This window comes from Bombina bombina, chromosome 11 (genome assembly GCF_027579735.1).
Source record: "Bombina bombina isolate aBomBom1 chromosome 11, aBomBom1.pri, whole genome shotgun sequence".
In the NCBI taxonomy this organism is placed as follows: Eukaryota; Metazoa; Chordata; class Amphibia; order Anura; family Bombinatoridae; genus Bombina; species Bombina bombina.
The window spans coordinates 154,720,114-154,742,918 of NC_069509.1; the positions used below are offsets into that span (position 1 = coordinate 154,720,114).

The 22,805-nt window shown below is 38.8% G+C and overlaps 1 protein-coding gene across 1 annotated transcript in view; it reads left to right on the top strand.

Moving 5' to 3' along the window:
• The window catches only part of LOC128642489 (uncharacterized), a 99,658-nt gene that overhangs the window by 70,681 nt on the left and 6,172 nt on the right, over positions 1-22,805 (top strand). Inside the window, exons 7-9 of the mRNA XM_053695269.1 lie at positions 11,020-11,119; positions 13,641-13,704; positions 17,554-17,627. Of these exons, the coding sequence (XP_053551244.1) occupies positions 11,020-11,119; positions 13,641-13,704; positions 17,554-17,627 (238 nt within the window). The remainder of the gene's footprint in view (positions 1-11,019; positions 11,120-13,640; positions 13,705-17,553; positions 17,628-22,805) is intronic.

Here is a 22,805-nt window from a genome sequence, read left to right on the forward strand (position 1 = left end):
GGATGACATTGGGTGAGAGTAGATAAAATAACAATGTTTACTAATCAGCTGATTATCTCATGATGACATAATTAGCTGATTAGTAAACAGTTATTTTTCATATGTGCTCCAGTTCAGATTTCCTCAAAATCTGGCTTGCTAGGGAGGCCTGGGGACAGGTTTGAAAACCAGTGCTCTATCTAAATGATGAAATAAATGTTTTGGGTTTCATGTCCCTTTAAAGGAACAGTTAACACCTTGTAATCACTTCTGCCATCTTGCTATAGAATAGCATATCAGCCATCCGTAAACATTTTCCAAACAAATTAGCATCTTGTTTGCAACAATTGTTTTTGAACAGGCAAATGCCACCCACCATTTGTGTTTTATAGAAGCCATTCAGGGCTTGAGTGTGCAGCAGACAAGGCTAGCACCAGTTATAATGTTAAAGTTCGTTGTTGGGCTGTTTTTATATGTTAAAGCCAATTAGGAAAAAAACATGTAGCAGAGTTAGTCTTGAGAAATCTGAAGTGTACTTTTTCAGTATTATTAGAATTTAAACAGTTACAATTATCAGAGCTAAATTACTTGAAAAGGGGACAAAATAAATAATGAAAATAAATTGCAAAGTTATTTTACTATGCATAACTAAAGGTTTTACATTAAAACCACAAGGTGTTTACTTTCTTTTTAAATGTAAATAGTTAATGGGACAGTCTAATCCAAAATTATTTTTCATGATTTAGATAGGGAATGTAATTTTAAACAACTTTCCAATGTACTTTTATCACCAATTTTGCTTTGTTCTCTAGGTATTCTTAGTTGAAAGCTAAACCTAGGTAGGCTCATATGCTAATTTCTTAGACCTTGAAGGATGCCAAAAATCTGAACGCATGTTGACAGTTTTTTACCACTAGAGGGCATTAGTTCATGTGTGTCATATAGATAACATTGTGCTCATGCACGTGGAGTTACCTAGGATCCAGCACTGAATGGCTAAAATGCAAGTCTGTCAAAATAACTGAAATAAGGGGGCAGTCTGCAGAGGCTTAGATTCAGGGCAATCACAGAGGTAAAAGTGTATTAATATAACTGTGTTGGTTATGCACAACTAGGGAAATGGGTAATAAAGGGATTATCTATCTTTTTAAACAATACAAATTCTAGTGTAGACGTTCCCTTTTAAGGGCCAGTTAAGACAGAAATACTCTTCTTTATGTATTGGACCCCTGTTTGTGTTAATAAAGGTAATTTTTAATATAGAGTATGGCTGGAATCTATTTTTTTTAGAAATACCACCAGCAGCAATTTTATATACACATATAAATACATAAATACATATCTACACATATATAGACACACACACATGTATACATGTATATATATATATATATATATATATATATACACACACACAGTATATACAGTATATACACACACACACACATGTATATGTACGTATCTCTATGGTAAAGCCCTTTGCCTGCTTTTTTTTTCTAACACCTGAGATCCTATATCTTTGAGTCTTTAAACTTTTTTGTGCAATATTTTTCTTGAATAATTTTTATCAGACTGTGTTATTATGAGTGTAACTGTACTTTGTAATGGTTTTTTGATGTGTTTTGTGAGACTTTTTTGTTTCACAAAACAGTTAGCCGGAACACTGAGGTCGTTCTAACCTGACGTGCGTTAACTTCAATTGCGCTCAAACGATCGTGTTTACTTTCAAATTGTAATACAAGCAAAAAATCTGATGCTTGCAAACACCCGCAATAAATCCCCTATCGCTCATGCGTAATTGTTAGCGTGCCACTCGTAATCTAGCCCTAAATTTCCATTAGAATATGAAATAAATCATTTTTGGCAATCTTAGTAATCATTTGTAGCATAAATTCCCTTTACTCAGTATTGTTGTAATATCATTTGAAACCCCCCTAGATTATGTTTATCTAGAAACAGATGTAAATGATTTCTTGCTCAATTACAATTACTGTGTGGAATGCAGACTTTTAAAATCTGGAGTAAATACTTTAAAGGGACAGTTAACACCAGAATTTTTGTTGTTTAAACAGATAGATAATCCCTTTATTACCCATTCCCCAGTTTTAGATAACCAACACAGTTATAATAATACATGTTTTACCTCTGCAATTACCTTGTATATCTAAGCCTCTGCAATCTGCCCCCTTATTTCAGTCTTTTTGACAGACTTGCATTTTAGTCAATCAGTGCCTACTCCTAACTTCAGGTGCATAAGCTCAATGTTATCTATATGACACACATGAACTAACGCCCTCTAGTGGTGAAAAACTGTCAAAATGCATTCAGATTAGAGGCAGCCTTCAAGGTCTAAGACATTAGCATATGAGCCTACCTAGGTTTAGCTTTCAACTATTTTTCAGCAGTCTTGGTTATCTAGACCAGTTTAATAAAAAAAAAAGTATGGCGCAATAACAGTATACTCATTTTTTACACAACAGATATATGCACATGTTTATATCAGCACATGTTGTGCAATAGTCACTTCCCATTATCTTGACTCAAGCTTCCAGTAATTCTTCTGAGAATCATATCTGGATAGATACTTTTTTTCTGAAGTATACTGCACACTCCTTCAACATGAATCAGAGAGGACTATTGTTTGTTAAAAATTAACTAACTTATTTTGATTAGCCTTTTAATACGCAGTTCTTACCATAAAGTAAATACAAAGATTCCATTAAAATCCTTATTATTTACATTGTGTTAATTAGTGGCTAACATTTTCCAGAGCATTACACTGAATTTGTTTCACTCACAAAGGGCAAGATTACAAGTCACGCAGCAAATATGTTTTTGCGAGAACACAGCACGCGTTAAGGTTTTTGCGCATTTGGGGTTGCGCAGGTATTACAAGTTGCAAAATAACTTATTTTGCACGCACATTAACCCGCGTAATTCATAAAGCCAAATTGTGTGCGCGTTCACTTATTCCCCCATAGATGTCAATGGAGAGGGCAAAAAGAAAAAAAAAACTAAAACCTAAACTGTTGCGCAAAGCCCATTATGTATTCTCCTCGTAAAGTGTGCATGAAAATGCGAATGCTTCATATTGCAAGTTTGTTTTATTAACCTTTTAAAGCCGTTATGCCGTTCTATTCCGTCATAATTAGACTGGGCTTTAAAGCCGTTATGACGGAATAGAACATCATAGCTAACGGCTGTCCTGAAGTCTTCTGTGCTGTCAGGACTTGATCGCGGTCTTGGGGGCGTTCCTAGGGTTGTAGGGACGCCCCTCAGACGCGATCCAATAATTGAAATCTCATGATCGTGTGCACGATCGCGTGGTTTCAATTTGTCTACATCGGGAACACTTGTTCCAATGTAGGCACTTTAGCCCTAACATGAAAGGGTTAACAGAATATGTTTTATTGGTTCAGCACCCTAAGTAGTTCTTGCTGATTAGTGGCTAAATTTACCCACCAATCAGCAAGCGCTTTCCAGGTGCTTAACCTAAAATGGGCTGACTCCTAAGCTTTCATTTCTGCTTTTCAAATAAAGATACCAAGAGAACGAAGAAAAATGATAATAGGAGTAAATTATAACGTTTTTTTTAAAATTGCTGCTCTAGCTTAATCATGAAAGGAAACATTTGGGTTTAGTACCCTTTAACCCCTTAGTGACCAGAGCACTTTTCCATTTTCTGTCCGTTTGGGACCAAGGCTATTTTTACATTTTTGCGGTCTTTGTGTTTAGCTGTAATTTTCTTCTTACTCATTTACTGTACCCACACATATTATATACCGTTTTTCTCGCCATTAAATGGACTTTCTAAAGATACCATTATTTTCATCATATCTTATAATTTACTATAAAAAAAATTATAAAATATGAGGAAAAAATGGAAAAAAACACACTTTTTCTAACTTTGACCCCCAAAATCTGTTACATATCTAAAACCACCAAAAAACACCCATGCTAAATAGTTTCTAAATTTTGTCCTGAGTTTAGAAATACCCAATGTTTACATGTTCTTTGCTTTTTTTGCAAGTTATAGGGCCATAAATACAAGTAGCACTTTGCTATTTCCAAACCATTTTTTTCCAAAATTAGCGCTAGTTACATTAGAACACTGATATCTTTCAGGAATCCCTGAATATCTATTGACATGTATATATTTTTTTTTAGTAGACATCCCAAAGTATTGATCTAGGCCAATTTTGGTATATTTCATACCACCATTTCACCGCCAAATGCGATCAAATACAAAAAATTGTTCACTTTTTCACAAATTTTTTCACAAACTTTAGGTTTCTCACTGAAATCATTTACAAACAGCTTGTGCAATTATGGCATAAATGGTTGTAAATTCTTCTCTGGGATCCCCTTTGTTCAGAAATAGCACACATATATGGCTTTGGCGTTGCTTTTTGGTAATTAGAAGGCCGCTAAATGCCACTGCGCACCACAAGTGTATCATGCCCAGCAGTTAAGGGGTTAATTAGGGAGCTTTTAGGGAGCTTGTAGGGTTAATTTTAGCTTTAGTGTAGTGTAGTAGACAACCCCAAGTATTGATCTAGGCACATTTTGGTATATTTCATGCCACCATTTCACCGCCAAATGCGATCAAATTAAAAAAAATGTAAAATTTTTCACAATTTTAGGTTTCTCACTGAAATCATTTACAAACAGCTTGTGCAATTATGGCACAAATGGTTGTAAATGCTTGTCTGGGATCCCCTTTGTTCAGAAATAGCAGACATATATGACTTTGGCGTTGCTTTCTGGTAATTAGAAGGCCACTAAATCCTGTTGCGCCTCACACGTGTATTATGGCTAGCAGTGAAAGGGTTAATTAGGGAGTTTGTAGTGAGCTTGCAGGGTTAATTTTAGCTTTAGTGTAGAGATCAGCCTCCCATCTGACACATCCCACCCCCTGATCCCTCCCAAACAGCTCCCTTCCCTCCCCCACCCCACAATTGTCCCCGCCATCTTAAGTACTGGCAGAAAGTCTGCCAGTACTAAAATAAAAGGGTTTTTAAAAAAAAATGAAATTTTTTTTTAGCATATTTACATATGCTACTGTGTAGGATCCCCCCCTTAGCCCCCAACCTCCCTGATCCCCCCCAAAACCGCTCTCTAACCCTCCCCTCTGCCTTATTGGGGGCCATCTTGGGTACTGGCAGCTGTCTGCCAGTACCCAGTTTACAATAAAAAGTGCTTTTTTTGGTTTTTTTTTGTTTTTTTCTGTAGTGTAGCTTCCCCCAACCCCCCACCCCCCACAAACAAACCCCCACCACCTTGCTGATTGTTTAGATTTTATTGTTTATTATATTTTTTATTTCCCCATTTTCTGCAGTGTAGCGGTTCCCACCCGCTCCCTCCCCGTGCGCGCGCGCGCCCCCACCCTCCCGTGCACGCGCACGCGCCCGTGCGCGCCCCCAGCCACCCCCGCCCACGATCCCGCCCCCCTTCAGATCCACATGGCCATCGATACCCGCCTCCCGGTCCGGCTCCCACCCACCAACGCAGGTAGCCACCGATCTCCGGTGCAGAGAGGGCCACAGAGTGGCTCTCTCTGCACCGGATGACTTAAAAAGGTTATTGCAGGATGCCTCCATATCGAGGCATCACTGCAATAACCGGAAAGCAGCTGGAAGCGAGCAGGATCGCTTCCAGCTGCTTTCCACACTGAGGACGTGCAGGGTACGTTCTCAGGCATTAACTGCCTTTTTTCTGAGGACGTACCCTGCACGTCCTCAGTCGTTAAGGGGTTAAATAAATAGTTCTGTCTAGCATTTATTTCATATTTAATTTCCCTTTAAGGTCCCTGTCATGAGATGCAGGACATATGCAGGACACAGCAATGATGGTACAACTCTATTTTATTACAGAGCATAGCAATACACATCCAGACAGGTTGATTGTACTAAACTAACTGCGACACAGACACCGGACCTAAACCCCGCCCCCATGCTAGTGACATCACATCCTGCTATCATCACATCTTCCCCTTTTTCAAAGGCAAAGCATACATTCGCATATATTAAATAACAAGGTACACCAACAGGGTATACAACAACATTTTGTTTTAGAACATTATAAAAACAGATAGATTAGAAAACATGAACAAATAAATTACATCCTGACTTGGACATCGGGGTAGACTACCCTAGTCCACAGTGACCATGGGATTATTCTGCCCATACTTCCGGTCACTGTTCTAGCTAAAGTCAGTCCCTGTATCGGGCCGGAAGCCTCACCACTCTTCCGCTTGATGTAACTTTGCATGAACTGTCCTCTGATACAGAAGATGGTGAACAAGAGTCTGCTGGAGGCAAAGATATATCCCCGCTATGATCTTGCTGAGGGGAAGGCACCTCCCTTAGAACAGGGGATCCCACCGGCGGTGGTACTGAGGTATCCGGTTCCAGACTCTCAGGTACAGGCTGAAGATGTCTTCGGTTACGGCGTGTAACCGTCCCTCCCTCTGTAAGGACTGTGTAAGACCTTGGTTCTGGAGAGCGGCCCACTACCGTAGCAGGCGTCTTCCATTTCTTCTCATCATCCAGTTTAATTCTGACACTTTGGCCCGCTTTCAGTTCCTGTAAAGGCCTGACAGAATGTCTCCTGTCGTAGAAGAAACGATAACCCTTTTTGGCCTCTTCATCCCTCCTAAGGACTTCGTCCCGAGGAACAGGGCCAGGCGGCTTGAAGACACCCACTGAGGGTAAAGTAGTGCGAATCTGGCGTCCTAGCATCAGCTGTGCCGGGCTAAACCCGGTGGCTTGAATGGGCGTCGCCCTGTATGACAAGAGGGCTAGGTACGGTTCAGATTGCTTTAGAATGAATTTTGTTGTTTGAACTGCCCTTTCAGCCATTCCGTTGGCCTGCGGGTAATGTGGACTTGACGTGGAATGTACAAAATCATATTCCCTGCTGAAAGCACTGAACTCTGTAGAAGCGAACTGCATGCCATTATCACTCACTAGCTCCATTGGAATGCCCCAGCGGGCGAACAAGCTCTTCAGGCGAATGATAACGGTTTGACTTGTGATATCATTCAGGGGTGCTATTTCCAAATACCTGGAATAGTAGTCAATAACAACAAGAAACTTTTTCCCGTGCAGTTCGCACAAATCAGCAGCTATTTTCTGCCACGGCCCCGCAGGCAGCGGAGTAGACATTAAGGGCTCCCTTCTCTGAGTAGGCCGGCGTTCCCGGCAAAAGGCACATTTAGACACATGATTTGCAATGTCGGAGCTGATCCCAGGCCACCACACAGCTGCAGCTGCTCTTTCTCTGCACTTTGTGATGCCTAAGTGCCCATCGTGTATCCTGTTCAACATCTCCTTCCTCATGCTGACAGGAATTACAATACGGTCTTGGAACAGCACCAACCCCTCCAGCTCCGTGAGCTGCGACCTCTCTGGCTGGTAAGCATTTAAAGACATCCAGGCTGCCCGGCTCTCGGGCCAGCCATCTCTTATGTACCTTATAACTTCTTGCAGATCTGTGTCCAAATATGTCTCTTTCTTTATCTCTTCCAGTTTCCTTGAAGAAATGGACTTAGAGGCCAGAACTGAATCAACATACACTTTTACATCCGACTCTGTGGAGGATTCTTCAGCAGCAGCCAGCGGGAGCCTGGACAGTGTATCTGCCACAACCAGCTGCTTCCCCGGCACATGCACTGCCTGAACATTGAACCTGAGTAGTCTCATTAAAAGTCTCTGGCATCTCAAGGGTGTTTTGTCGATGTCATAAGAATTGATAAGAGGGACTAGCCGTTTGTGGTCAGTTTCCAGACTAAATTTCTCCAAACCCACTAGATAACGCTGAAAGCGCTCACAGGCCCAAACTGCAGCCAGGCACTCTTTCTCAATTTGAGCGTATTTTGACTCCGCAGCCGTCAGTGTGCGGGAACAGTAGGCGATGGGCTGTAGTTTGTTGTCATTCAGCTGCAGGAGTGCAGCCCCCAACCCATAACTGCTTGCATCAGCACTAACCACAGTCTTTTTTGAAGGGTCGTAGAACCCCAGCACTGGGGCAGACCCCAGCAGGGACTTAGCATGCAGGAACGCTTTTTCTTGTGAGGGTCCCCAGACCCAGGCAACATCTTTCTTAAGCAACTCTGTGATAGGGTGCAAAACTGTAGATAAATCTGGAAGAAACTTGCCCACGTAATTTACAAGGCCCAATATCTGTCTCAGCTCATGTACATCAGAAGGGCTTTTCATCTGTTCGATAGCCCGAATTTTCTCGGGGTCCGGCTTGATGCCATCCCCGTTGATGATATGCCCAAAGTAGCATAATTCAGTTTTCCTAAAATGACATTTTTCTTTATTCAGCTTCAGCCCAGACTCTTTGATAGCCTGCAGCACACAACTCAAACGCTGATCATGCTCCTCCACTGTAGACCCATACACTAGAATGTCGTCCATGACGACTGCTGTGCCCACGTGGCCACTCAGGAGAGAACTCATTTCCCTCTGAAAGATCTCAGGAGCGGAGGATATCCCAAAGGGAAGTCTGCAGAAACAGAACCGACCTACCGGAGTAATAAAGGTAGTCAGTTTGCGGCACTTTGGATCCAGGGGGATCTGCCAAAAGCCGCTAGAAGCGTCTAATGTGGAAAAGAACTTCGCCCCAGCCAACTTCGGGGCTATATCTTCCAGTGTCGGCAGCACAAATCTCTCTCTCTTCACTGCCTCATTCAACCTTTTCAGGTCCACACAGATGCGCACCTTTCCGTTTTTCTTTGCAACTGGAACAATGGGGGCACACCAATCAGTTGCCTCAACAACCTCTTCAATAACCCCCATAGACTTCATGCGCATGAGCTCTTTCTCCACTTGAGGCATGAGCGGGAACAGAATTCTACGAGGAGTAGAAATACTGTACGGGACTGCGTCACTTTTAAGTGCTATACGGACAGGTTTGCAGCTCAGTAGGCCCAACTCGCCAAACATATCTTCAGAGATCTCATTCACTCTGGCCACGAGGCCCAAGTCACAGGCTGCTTTTCTGCTCAATAAACTGTTAACACACTGACCTCGGATCACATGCACCCACATGGTGAACTTTTTTTGTTTGTACTCACAGCTTGCAAGAAATTTCCCCACACAATCAATGCGGCCACCAGGACTATGAACATTTGTAGTAACCTTCGCCAGCTGGGGCTGTCGAGGCAGTTTCATAAATTCAGCAAAAGACATTACAGTGATATCAGCTCCTGTGTCAATCTTAAAATCAACATTGGCTCCCATTACAGTAAAAGTAACTTTCCAATCTTCCTCTGAGCTTGTTCGTTCCACAACAGACCCCACAAAAGACACTTCCTGACCCTCCTGGTCACTGTCCACCTGCATCTCCTTAATGTATTCAGTTTTACACACCACTTCAAAATGGCCTATTCTGTTACATTTTCTGCATCTTTTATCTCTGGCCGGGCATATAGCACTCTGATCATGAGCCCGGTAGCACCGTGTGCATCGGCCATGTTGCGCCCATCCACTTCTAGGCCTTTCCAGTACTTTAGATCTACCGCTCACACTGTGCCTTTCACTAGTAATTTTCCTAGACTGTTGCACTTCATCCACAATACTCTCAGACCTCAGATCAGCACTTTGCTTTTTCACCAGTTCACTCTGGCGGGCCATCCTAATAGCCCCGTCTAACGTTAAATCAGGCTCTAACTGCAGCTTCAGGGAGACTTCAGCATCTGCAATTCCAATAACTATTCTGTCTCTGATTTGCTCTTCTTTAGCAACACCAAACTCACAGAATTCAGCTAATTCATACAGGCTGCGCACAAATGACTCCACAGATTCTCCCACACGCTGATTACGTTTGTGAAAACAAGCTCTCTCATGAATCACATTTCTTTTGGGCACAAAGTGGGCACTGAGTTTATCCATAACTATATCAAAGTTAACTTCGTCCCCTTCTTGGAAAGTAAAAGCATTGAACACTGGCTCTACATCTTTCCCCATAGAATATAAAAGAGAATTAACTTGTACTTCACCACTCTCCTTGTTCAGTTTGGATGCAATCCTGAAGCGCTGAAACCGCTGACGCCATGTGGGCCAAGCTGCAGGCTGAGAAAAGTCAAAAGGCTCAGGTGGGGTAAACTTTGACATCGTCATCATCAGAAACAGAAGCGTAGTCCAGAACTTCTGACACCATGTCATGAGATGCAGGACATATGCAGGACACAGCAATGATGGTACAACTCTATTTTATTACAGAGCATAGCAATACACATCCAGACAGGTTGATTGTACTAAACTAACTGCGACACAGACACCGGACCTAAACCCCGCCCCCATGCTAGTGACATCACATCCTGCTATCATCACAGTCCCAATTTCCTAGTGCAAATTACAGTTTTAAAAGAAGGTTATTATGTGCACCACTTATTAGTGTTGTAATACACAACACTGTCTATGAAGCACATATTGTAATAGGGGGGTATAACATTTTTACTTGCTGTAAACAAATACAATTTATAATAACAAAAATACTTTAATAAGGATCCTTATAAAAATCTTCAATCAAAGTCTCATAGTCATTTGTTTCTAAGGAAAAATACAGGTCATGTATGATAACATTGTTTGTGTCCACCTCTGCAGCACTATTCTCCTATTCAAGCTATGTTAAAGGGACATTAAAAACAAAATACATTTTATAAGCATAGTATTAGATATTTTCCTCCATCTCCCTCTAGTAATGGGTGCCACCATTTTGAAATCTAACTTTCATTGCATTCCAGTGTTTATGTGTTTTGCACATGTGCAGTAACTCTCCTTCAGATACCTGCAGTGTAACCTAGTTTCAAAATGGCAGCACCCATGATTAAAGGGAGGTGCATGAAAAATAATTGATGTTTATTTTCCCTTTAACCTTTACAATACCCAAGTAATTAACAGCAACTCTTAAACATTTAAGGTGACATTTTGCTACCAGGAAATAAAAAAGAAGGAAAACTTTCTAAAATAATACATTATTATTGATTAGACCAAATGAATAAAGTACGTTTTCTGTATTCTTTTTCTACAGATTACAATCTTGCGATTAGTGATGTTTTTTGGATAGTTGTGCCAGTGTCCTGCTTAGTGAGTTTGGTGTTGATAATATTATGCTATTTAAGCATTGCCATGTAAGTATACACAGTTATATCTCATTAGAAATATACATTCAATAACTTTATTGTCTACAATGTGTTTACTTATTCATTTGGTGTTTACTTTATTGATGGGCTATGAATTGAAGAGTTGTCTCTGGTTTTCAACAGTCTAGTCAATAATAATTCCAGTCATGCCACTGAAAGAACTTTAAATGCACCCCCCTCTTATTATGGGTGCTGCCATTTTGGAACCTAATTACATTGCAGATATCTGAAGTTAAAGGGACAGTAAAGTCATAATTAGACATTCATGATTTAGACAGAGCAAACAATTGTAAACAACTTTCCAATTTACTTATATTATTTAATTTGATTTCTTCCCTTCTTATCCATTGCTGAAAGGTTTATCTAGGTAAGCTCAGGAGCAGCAAAGAACCTAGGTTCTAGCTGCTGATTGGTGGCTGCATATATATATATATATATATATATATATATATATATATATATATATATATATATATATATATATATATATATATACTGATTGTCATTGGCTCACTCATGTGTTCAGTTAGAAACCAGAAGTGCATTGCTGTTCCTTCAACAAATGATACCAATTTGCAAACACATCAGCACTGCTATGCAGTGAAAGCTAGATTTCAACATGGCAACAACCATGCTTATAAAATGTTTATCATTTTAAACGTCTCTTTAAAATCTCAAAAATGAAATAAAATTGTATGTCATGATTTTGTTATTCTGTATTAGTTTACCCACACAGATGCAAGTATGTGCTTTTCATTTTATTTATCCCCCCCCACCCCCTTTTTTTGTAATATTGCCATGTAAGTGCTTAAATGGTGGGAAAGATATTTGAATATGTGTGTTTATTTTTGCTATCAACATCTTGTAGCATCTAGAGGTCATACAACTTATGGGCTGTGCTATATCCCTACTAGAATATTGTTATCCCATCACCCAATCTTACAATGGGACTTTTGTTTCTCAAATTAAAGGGACAGTAAATCTTAAATATTATCACAATTTATTAAAAGAATTACAGCACTAAAATAAGCATGCTTCCCTTTAAAGGGACATGTAAATGAAAATTTTAAAAGATAAAGGTTTTCAAATGACTGCAAATCAAATGGCTGGCGTAGGTAGTTTGCAGCGTTTTGAAAACCTGGTTTAAGCAATGTGATTGAAGCTCAATTTTAAGCAAAAGGAAAAGGTGTTCAATGCAATAAACCTTTAACCCATTGACGACGATGGCCAATGCCATAGAGCAGTGATTTTTAACCTTTTTTTTGCCGTGGCACACTTTTTTACATTAAAAAATCCTGTGGCACACCACCATCCCAAAATGTTAAAAAAAAAACACACATTGTAGCATACAACAGCATATATATACACATACACACAAACACACACATACTGTATGTATTGTGCTGTTATGCCATGCCTCCTACAAACTACCCCTGCACTGGGAGTAAAAAACAAGCAAAGTTTAAAAAATATGTCACACTGTTGTCAGTCTGCCGCGGCACACCTGAGGATCTCTCACGGCACACTAGTGTGCCACGGCACACTGGTTGAAAAACACTGCCATAGAGCTTCCAGGCTCTATGGCATTGGCATATGTAATAGTAGTTCACAATGTAAACATATATGAATCTGTCATTGGCTGATGTCTGTCACATGCTACAAGGGGTTTAGCAAATTGAAATACATTTCAAAATCTACTGCTCATTTACAATTTAGAGTAAGTGCTATTGCATTGTCTCCTTATTACGCACTTTTCGATTGTGCAGTTTTTCTGTATTTAGTGGTCCTTTAAGTTAAAGGGACATGAAACCCAAAATGTTCCTTCATGATTCAGATACAGCATACACTTGTAAACAACTTTCAGATTTACTTCTATTATCTAATCTGCGTTGTTCTCTTTTTATCCTTTGTTGATAAGGATACCTAGGTAGGTTTAGGAGCTGGGAGCTAACTGCTGATTGGTGACTAGCCATATATGCCACTTGTCATTGGTTTACCGATGTGTTCAGCTAGCTCCCAGTAGTGCATTGCTGCACCTTCAAAAAAGGATACCAAGAGAATGAAGCAAAATTGATAATAGAAGTAAATTTGAAAGTTGTTTAAAATTGTATGTTCTATCTGAACAATGAAAGAAAAAAAACTAAACAATAAAGATATATTTAAAAAAACATTGCACTGGTTTCTGAGACAGTTTAAAACATAGAGACACACTAACGTATTGCAAACAGTTTGTTCATATACAGTATATTAATTACCATATAATTACCATATAATTACATATATATATATATATATATATATATATATATATATATAATATTAATAATTATGTCGGTCTCTATTAACTAAAAAAAAAACACATGGTTGTCTAATATATCTAAAATAACTTTTCTAGTAACAGTCTGACTGATCTAATATATTTACATTACTACATGTATATACTGAACTATATTTCTAATTATATAGTAATATCCTTTATAGTGATAACCTTTTAATTTATTGTTTTTAGGTGTAAGAAAAAATGGTGGAATAACATTCCTGACCCTGCGAAGAGTAAACTAGCTCTGCAAAAGGTACTTACATCACAGATAAATATATGTTTTGATTGGGTCTATTGAGTCGGTTGAGGTAGGTACCAGTTACTGAAAATTGTAATAACGTTTTATATGAAAGAACAAAAGTATTTTGATGTTGGATGCCAGAGAGGGCAAAGAACTAAAATGTACTAAATTCAATTCTTCATACAATGTTTGTGTGTAGTAAACAAAAAAAAAACATTCAAATTTACCATCATTATTAATTTTACCTGCACTTTCCCTAAAACTACATTTAAATATTTATATTGTATGTAAATCTTTTGCCATGTAATTAATTTAATTTCCCCTTTAAGGTAAGCCTCTATTTTCACTGGCATTCATCTGAAAAGAGTTTGGTAATGAATAGTGGCTGTGAATTACATATTTAGTAGAATCTTATTCTTTCTAAAAAAAAAAAGTGCGCATATGTATATATATATATATATATATATATCACCAGCACTCACAGACAGCTGCACAGCTTACAGTGACTCCCCAGACAAGCCTGGGTGAAACATCCATAGGGAAAATAAGAAAATAAAATTATTAACTCAATACAAAAGTCTGGTACTCTTTTGCAAGTACGCAGATAGATTTAAAAGCAAAATGGAAGAGTTAGTTACAGCATTTGACCAAATGGTAATAAGCCCAGGATAATGTCAAGGGGGCCGAATTATCGAGCTCCGAATGGATCTTGATGCCTCTGTTTTCGCGCGAGCCTTCAGGATCGCCGGAAACAGTAGTTATGAAGCAGCGGTCTAAAGACCGCTGGTCTATAACTTGTCCATCTGCTCTGAGTCTGCGGACGAAATTCGCCCGATCCTATACGATCGGGCTGATCAACACCCCCTGCTAATGGCCGATTGGCCGGGAATCTGCAGGGGGCGGCATTGCACAAGCAGTACGCCATTTATCGAGGTGCGGCGGACATGATACGCTACATCGTATTATGTCCGCTCGCACTTTGGTAAATTGGCCCCAATGTCTCTTCTTGCATGGGTCCCTAACCTACCGCCAGAAAATGCAGCCTTTAACCAAATACACTGAGATACAAACAAGGGTGACACAGGCCCTTTGTAATATCCCTAGATAGATACAAAACAGTGTACATTTTCAAAAATACATTAAATTCACAAAATAAAACATCAAATAATGTGTTAATAATGTGTTTTCAATATAGTACAGGGTGAATTGAATTTTCAAATAATTCTTTTTGTTTGTTTGGTTTTTTTGCATTTTCCATACTGTCCAAACTTTTGCGGAATTTGGATTGTTACTGTGGACTTTGCACCCAGGCTTGGGCTGAGTCACTGTAAGCTGTGCAGCTGTCTGTGAGTGCTGGTGAGCACCCTTTCAGTTGTGCAGGGTGGGTCATGGGATGTGTACCCAGTCCAGTTTGAGAGTCCAATCAATATATATAGATACTATATGTATATTTTATATTTTTAATATATATTTATTATTTTTTTAATCTTGGACTTCAGATCTAAATAAATCGGTTTACTAATTCCTTACTTATTAAGATGTAAAAAAAAAAATATTGTGCAATATACACATAAAATTTTATATATATCGGCAATTAAAAGGCAAAAATATATATTCATGCCAGAGTTGTTCTCATTCAATTGGGACATAGCAGGGAGATTTCAGGTTTTAGCTTTTTATAAATATATATTGAATATCTTTGCTCCACACTACAAATTCTGTAGCATTCTGTTGATAATAAAGATCCCCTTGCATTTTTTGTATAATGTAGATTATTAGTTCTAAATTTTCTTTAATAGAACTGAAACCAGGAATTTCCCTACTCTTTCACATTTGAGAACTTTTGACATCAACCTGAAGTTTAGTGACCCGTTGAAATAGACTGTGTTTCTGCAACATTAAAATAATAATTATAGTGCAAAAATAAAATGCTTTAATTAGTTTGTAAATTTAGCACTAGCCTCTGTGCAAAAGTGTTAAACACATAGTTCAAGTATTGCCCAGGAGCTGCAGAGAACTGTTGGCCCCGAGCAGAAACAGCGGGTGACCCAATCATTAGAGGCAATAATGCAGCTGGGTCATGTGATTGCCACTGCTGATTAGCTCACTGGTGGTTTCTACTGAGGACCAGCAGTTCTCTATGGGTACTTTAACTATGTTTTTAACCCCTTTGCAAAGGTTAAACACATAAACTTGTAGAATCACTATTGCTAAAATTGCATGCTCTAAAAAAAATAGATTTTTGTACTATAATGGCCATTTAATCCATGAAAATACATTTCAATAAATGTATATGCTTTAAAATAAATTTATTGAAAACTAAGACAAAAATATTAATATATTACATGTTCCAGCTATGTCAAAAAATGACAATAAAGGGCCAATTGGACAAGAAACAAGTTAAGGGTTAAGGCCTGTGGGAGAGGATGGAGTAGAAAGCACATACTAGTGGGTGTAGCTGAGCCTACCTGATAAAAGGTCACAGCAGAAGGCTTAAGGCCTCTTCTCTTGCTGACCTTCGTCGAGCTTTTCACTCCCTCCCACCCTGTGAGTTTGGATGGCAGTGTAAGTTGTACGGCTTCCTTAGGGTTGCTGAGTTTTTTTTAACCATGGCAGGGATAGCGTCACTTGAGCTAGTCGGTGTAAGCTCATGGTTTTAATACACAGCTCCCCTTGTTTATAAGGCAGTTCCACAGCCTGAAGATAGCGAGGACCCTTATGGGTTGGAGATCTCTCTCTAGTCAAGTAGCCTGTTTCCAACATGGCAGAGAGGCTGAGGTGGAGTGAAGGCCAGTTAGCAAGGGTGGGTTGAATGCTTCAGATCATAACTGAAGCTCCCCTCCTTTTTATGTGAAGGTCTACCAACTCCCAGCAACCTCATTGCCCCAGTCTTGGGTGGAGTGTCCTCCCTTGCAGCTTCCATTGACCTCTAGTAGTCCTCATTAATTTAGAGACTCACTTGCCACCATCCTGAGTTAAAATGTTTAGTCAATTTATTGTTAAATTGTTTAATAAACAAGACCAATATATGGTCTTTCCATCCACTCTTGCCTCTGATTATACTCTTATTATATATATTATACTCTTAGAGGGACCAGCTAGGCCTTTGACCCTTATGTATCTGTTTGCAAATTAAAAAAGTTTTTAAAATAGGGAAAACGTGTTTTCTATGAAAATACGTAATTGCATGAAGCAAGTTCTGCATGAATATTTCATTTCAGAAGAGCAAATTTTGAGGATTGCTTAAAGGGTCAGTCAACAACACTAAAATTGTTATTGTTTACAAAGATAGATAATGCCTTTATTACCAATTCCCCAGCTTTGCACAACCAACATTGTTATATTAATATACTTTATAGCATTTAAAACTCTAAATGTCTGCCTGTTTCTAAGCCACTAAAGACAGCCTCTTATCACATGCTTTTTTTATTAGCTTTTCACAACAGGGGTGTGCTAGTTCATGTGAGCCATATAGATTGTGGCAGACACTGCACTAATTGGCTAAAATGCAAGTCAATAGCTAATAAATAAAAAGTCATGTGATCATGGGGCTGTCAGAAAATGCTTAGATACAAGTTAATTACAGAGGTAAAAAGTATATTAATATAACTGTGTTGGTTATGCAAAACTGGGGAAGGTTTAATAAAGGGATTATCTATCTTTTAAAACAATAAAACTTCTGGAGTAGACTGTCCCTTTAAGCTAAAGTCAAGTAAAGTATGTTTTGTATTTCAGCTATGGAAACGTTTCCTCTGACAATCTCATAGAATATTTACAGCTTTCACTTCCTGTTAATTAACCGATTAGGATGTCATTTTATGAGCTTTATTTTAACCTATTATGTTCTTATTTTTTCTTTAGGGATTATTAAATTGGGATACACACTCAACTGGTTCCCCTCCAAACAAACAAAGGCAAAAATTAAAAAGACCTTGGTAAGTGCTTCCTCCTAAATCTACTTTAAAATATATATTCTGATTGCAAAAACACCCTCCTAATGTGACAAGTATGGAAACACAGAATTGTGACGGTAGATAAGAAACAAAAAGGCCCATCAAGTGTACACATATTACGTGTTAGTTATTTCATAGGATAGCCTTATGCATGTCCCAGGCATTTTTTAATTCCTTTACAGTCTTGGGTCTAGATTACAAGTGGAGCGCTAAATTATCGCACACAATAATTAACTGGCCATTACAAGTGGCTGGTTATTGCTACTGCAAACTCGTGGTAGCAAATAGAGTTTATAAAATGAACCAGAGGCCAGACCTCTGGTTAATTTTATAAATATGCACTAAATGCACCCAAAATACAGTCTATTGTATTTTATTAAAAAATAAAGATAGCAGCTTTTTTATTTTTTAATAATGTTACTGCAATAGGCAGTATTTTGGGGCTAAAGCTTGTGGGAGTTGGGTAAAAAAAAACTGGCACTGAAAAGTGCCTTTACATTACGGTTTATGGGAACTGTGTGTTCCCAGTAAATATATATGCATATGCTTATATACATATACACTCACCGGCCACTTTATTAGGTACACCTTGCTAGTACAAGGTTGGATCCCATTTTGCCTTCAGAACTGCCTTAATCCTTCGTGGCATAAATTCAGCAAGTTGTTGGATACATTCCTCAGACATTTTGGTCCATAGTAACATGATAGCATCACGCAGTTGCTGCAGATTTGTCGGCTCTACATCCATGATGGGAATCTCCCATTCCACCACATCCCAAAGGTGCTCTGTTGGATTGAGATCTGGTGACTGTGGAGTACAGTGAACTCATTGTCATGTTCAAGAACCAAATTTGAGATGATTTGAGCTTTGTGACATGGTACATTATCCTGCTGGAAGTAGCTATCAGAAGATGGGTACACTGTAGTCATAAAGGGATGACATGGTCAGCAACAATACCTGCTCAATTGATACTAAGGGGCCCAAAGTGTGCCAAGAAAATATCCCCCACACCAATACACCACCACCACCACCAGCCTGAACCATTGATACAAGGCAGGATGGATCCATGCTTTCATGTTGTTTAAGCCAAATTCTGACCCTACCATCTGAATGTCGCAGCTGAAATCGAGACTCATCAGACCAGGCAACAATCTTCTATTGTCCAATTTTGGTGAGCCTGTGCAAATTGTAGCCTCAGTTTCCTGTTCTTAGCTGACAGGAGTGGCACCCGGTGTGGTCTTCTGCTGCTGTAGCCCATCTGCTTCAAGGTTCGACGTGTTGTGGTTCAGAAATGGTATTCTGCATACCTTAGTTGTAAAGAGTGGTTATTTCAATTACTGTTGCCTTTCTATCATCTCAAACCAGTCTGCCCATTCACCTCTGACCTCTGACATCAACAAGGCATTTTTGTCCACACAGTTGCCACTCACTGGATATTTTCTATTTTTTTCGGACCATTTTCTGTAAACCCTAGAGATGGTTGTACATGAAAATCCCAGTAGATCAGCAGTTTTTGAAATATTCAGACCAGCCCGTCTGGCACCAACAACCATGCCACGTTCAAAGTCACTTAAATCCCCTTTCTTCCCCATTCTGATGCTCGGTTTGAACTTCAGCAAGTCTTCTTCACCACATCTAGATGCCTAAATGCATTGAGTTACTGCCATGTGATTGGCTGATTAGCAATTTGTGTTACCAAGCAATTGAACAGGTGTACCTAATAAAGTGGCCGGTGAGTGTATATTTATGTGTTAATATGTGTATATACACATATTAACGCATACATATATATGTATGTAAGCATATACATATATATTTAACACTGCTGCCCATCATTGTGCTACTTACCCCCTACGCTGCACAAGTTCTGATGCTGTATATGACAGCATCAGAACGAGGCTCCCATAGGAGCCTATGGAAGCGCATTCTTGTAAGCCCAATGCTTTCCAGACCTCGCGCTCGCATTGCTGAAAACTTGTCATACCAGCGCACATTAGCGTGGGTTGGTATTACACAGTGGAGCACAAATATTGCTTTCATCAAATCGATATTTTGCACTCCACTTGAAATCTGTCCCTTTATGTTTACCAAGGGCCGCCACTAGAAATTATGGGGCCCCTGACTTAACCATTGATCAGGCCCCCCCCCCTCCTTTGACAGGTGCAATTTTTGACCAAGTGACTAAAACGTATATGCACTTTATTCTTAAGTGTCTATTTAAACTTGGAAATGTTGTAAAGGTAGTAACATACAAACACACAGACACACTCATACACTGAAACACTCACACATAAGGATTCACATATAGACACTATAGCAGACACGCAAAGAAACACACTCAGACAAAAACACCCAAACAGAAACTCAGCACTTGTTTACAGTGACCTGACAAGTAATGAGGTAAACTACAGTTTTGTAAAAAAAAAAAGGAGATTTAGAAAACAAAATATGGAGTTCTGATTATCTTTTTGTAAAGGAAAATACCAACTAAATAATGACAACAGCATGCAGTGGCTGAAAGGAAGGACCCTGAACTGCCTAAACAATCATTTAAAGGTTAAATGGTGGATTGGTGACTTCCGGAAAGGTCTCATTAGTCTCAAAGTCTGTATAAATATGTGAATAATCAGTAGTAAGGTCAAAATGTCCTAAAAAGGAACAGACAATGGACACACACACAAACTCAAACTTGCACATACACCCAAGGAAACACCGACAGAGACAGCCTCAGAAAACACACAAAAACATACACACACAGTGACACCCACAGAAAACACACAAAGACATACACACACAGAGAGACAACCACATAAAACACAGAAAGACATACATACACACACCCTCACTGAGACATCCACAGAAAACACACAAAGACATACACCCACCCTCACATAGGCATCCAGAGAAAATACACAAAGACAAACATGCACGCACCCTCACAGAGACACCCATATAAAAAGCTCAAAGACATATGCACACACCCTCACAGACATCCACAGAAAATGCACAAAGACATACACACCCACCCTCACAGAGAGACCCACAGAAAAAAATAAATACACACTCATAGAGACACAAACCAAAGCACAAAGAAATAAACACAGACACCCACAGAAACACTCACAGGAGGAAACATTTATGCACCTTGCATCCCCTGCCATTTGTGTATTGAGGAGGAAACATTTCTGCATGGTTTTAAATATAGAATTTCTACAGCATTGTCAAATGCATAAATACACTGCTGCTAAAAAATGTGTTTTTATGGACCCCTGGCCCCACCATACAACTACTACCACACTGAAGTTACAATCTGAAATTGCACAAAGAAATAAAAAACATTTGCTAAGTAAGTCCTACCTCCTCTGCAAATGAAAGTGATCTGCCGTCTGACTCAGGCACACACTGTACAAACAAAGTGCCAAGTCTGTCTAACACTGTGCATAGTGGTTTAGTGCACACTCAGAAATCGTCTAAAATTTACTCCTTGCAATAACATGTCCCATGCTCAATTAGCACTCTGCTGTAGTACCCACTGGTGGCTGTCAAAATTAAAAAAAATAAAAAAAAAATGTTTTTAGTTCTTGCCTCATGGGCCCCCCCTGGCCCATTGGGTCCCTGACAGGAGTCACCCCTGTCACCCCCTGATGCCGGCCCTGTGTTTACCACCTCAACTGGAAGTTTATTTCATGAATCCACCACCCTTTCTGTAAAAAAAAATGCTTCCTCATATTTCTCCTGAATCTGCTACCTTATAACTTGTTTTGTGACCCCTTGTTTTGCCATTTGTTTTTTTGTGGAAAATGCTTTCTGCTTCTACTTTATTAAGTCCCTTCATATATTTAAAGGTTTCTATCAGGTCACCTCTTTTCCTTCTATCCTCTAAACTGCAACAAATACTATTTCAGGTTTTAAAACTGATGGAGTTGTAGCATCAACTTTTAGTCATAGTTAAAGGGACACTAAACCCACATTCTTTCTTTATTGATTCAGATAGAGCATGCAATTTTAAGCAAATTTCTCATTTACTCCTATTATATTTTCTTTGTTCTTTTTCTTTCTTTATTTAAAAAGCAGGAATTTAAAGCTTAAGAGCAGGTCCATTTTTGTTCAGGACCTGTGTTATGCTTGCATATTGGTTCGCTAAATGTAGCCACCAATAAGCAAGCGCTATCCAGGGTTCTGAACCTAAAAAAGGGCTGGCTCCTAAGCTTTAAATTCTTGATTTTTAAATAAAGATAGCAAGAGAACGAAGAAAAAATGATAGTAGGAGTAAATTAGAACAATGCTTAAAATTGCATGCTCTATCTGAATCACGGAAGAAAAAAATTGGGTTTAGTGTCCCTTTAAACTGAATGGTTACCACTCTCCCTGCTATTGTTATTTTCCTACACTGCTTATAGCTCTCTTCATAGATTTTCCCTTATTTAACCCCCTACAGGTACCAGTTGGTTAAGTTCTGTATTTTCATACCAGGCAACACTAGAAGTGCACATATTCTTGTACCCTGTGAAGGAAGTGGTGAACGGTCACAGATCAGTTCCCAGCTTTTTCACAGCTGTACCGCATGATTCAGGTTAGAACACACAATAAAGAGTGTGAGGTTTATATTTGGCAATTTTTCATATAAAGTTTATACAAATATAAAAATAGACATGATAAATATTAGCAATAAATATACTGCAAAAATATAAAGCTTCCTTCCTGCATTATGAACACAAACGCAAGGTACACAATACAGCTGTCAAAAAGCTGTAATCGTCACTGATCTCTGTTGTTTGTATTTTATTTATTTTTTACAGGTAAAAGAGCTGATTACTTTGGGGCAATGCCCCGCAAAAGGCCATTTTAAGGGCTATTGGTAGTTTAGTTTAGGCTAGGTTTTTATTTTTATTTTGGGGGGGGGGGGCTTTTTTATTTTGATAGGGCTATTAGATTAGGTGTAATTAGTTTAAATATCTGTAATTTGTTTATTATTTTCTGTAATTTAGTGTTTTTTTTTTGTACTTTAGCTAATTTAATTTAGGTAATTGTATTTAATTTAGTTAATTTATTTAATTATAGTGTAGTGTTAGGTGTTAGTGTAACTTAGGTTAGGTTTTATTTTACAGGTACTTTTGTATTTATTTTAGCTAGGTGGTTATTAAATAGTTAATAACTAT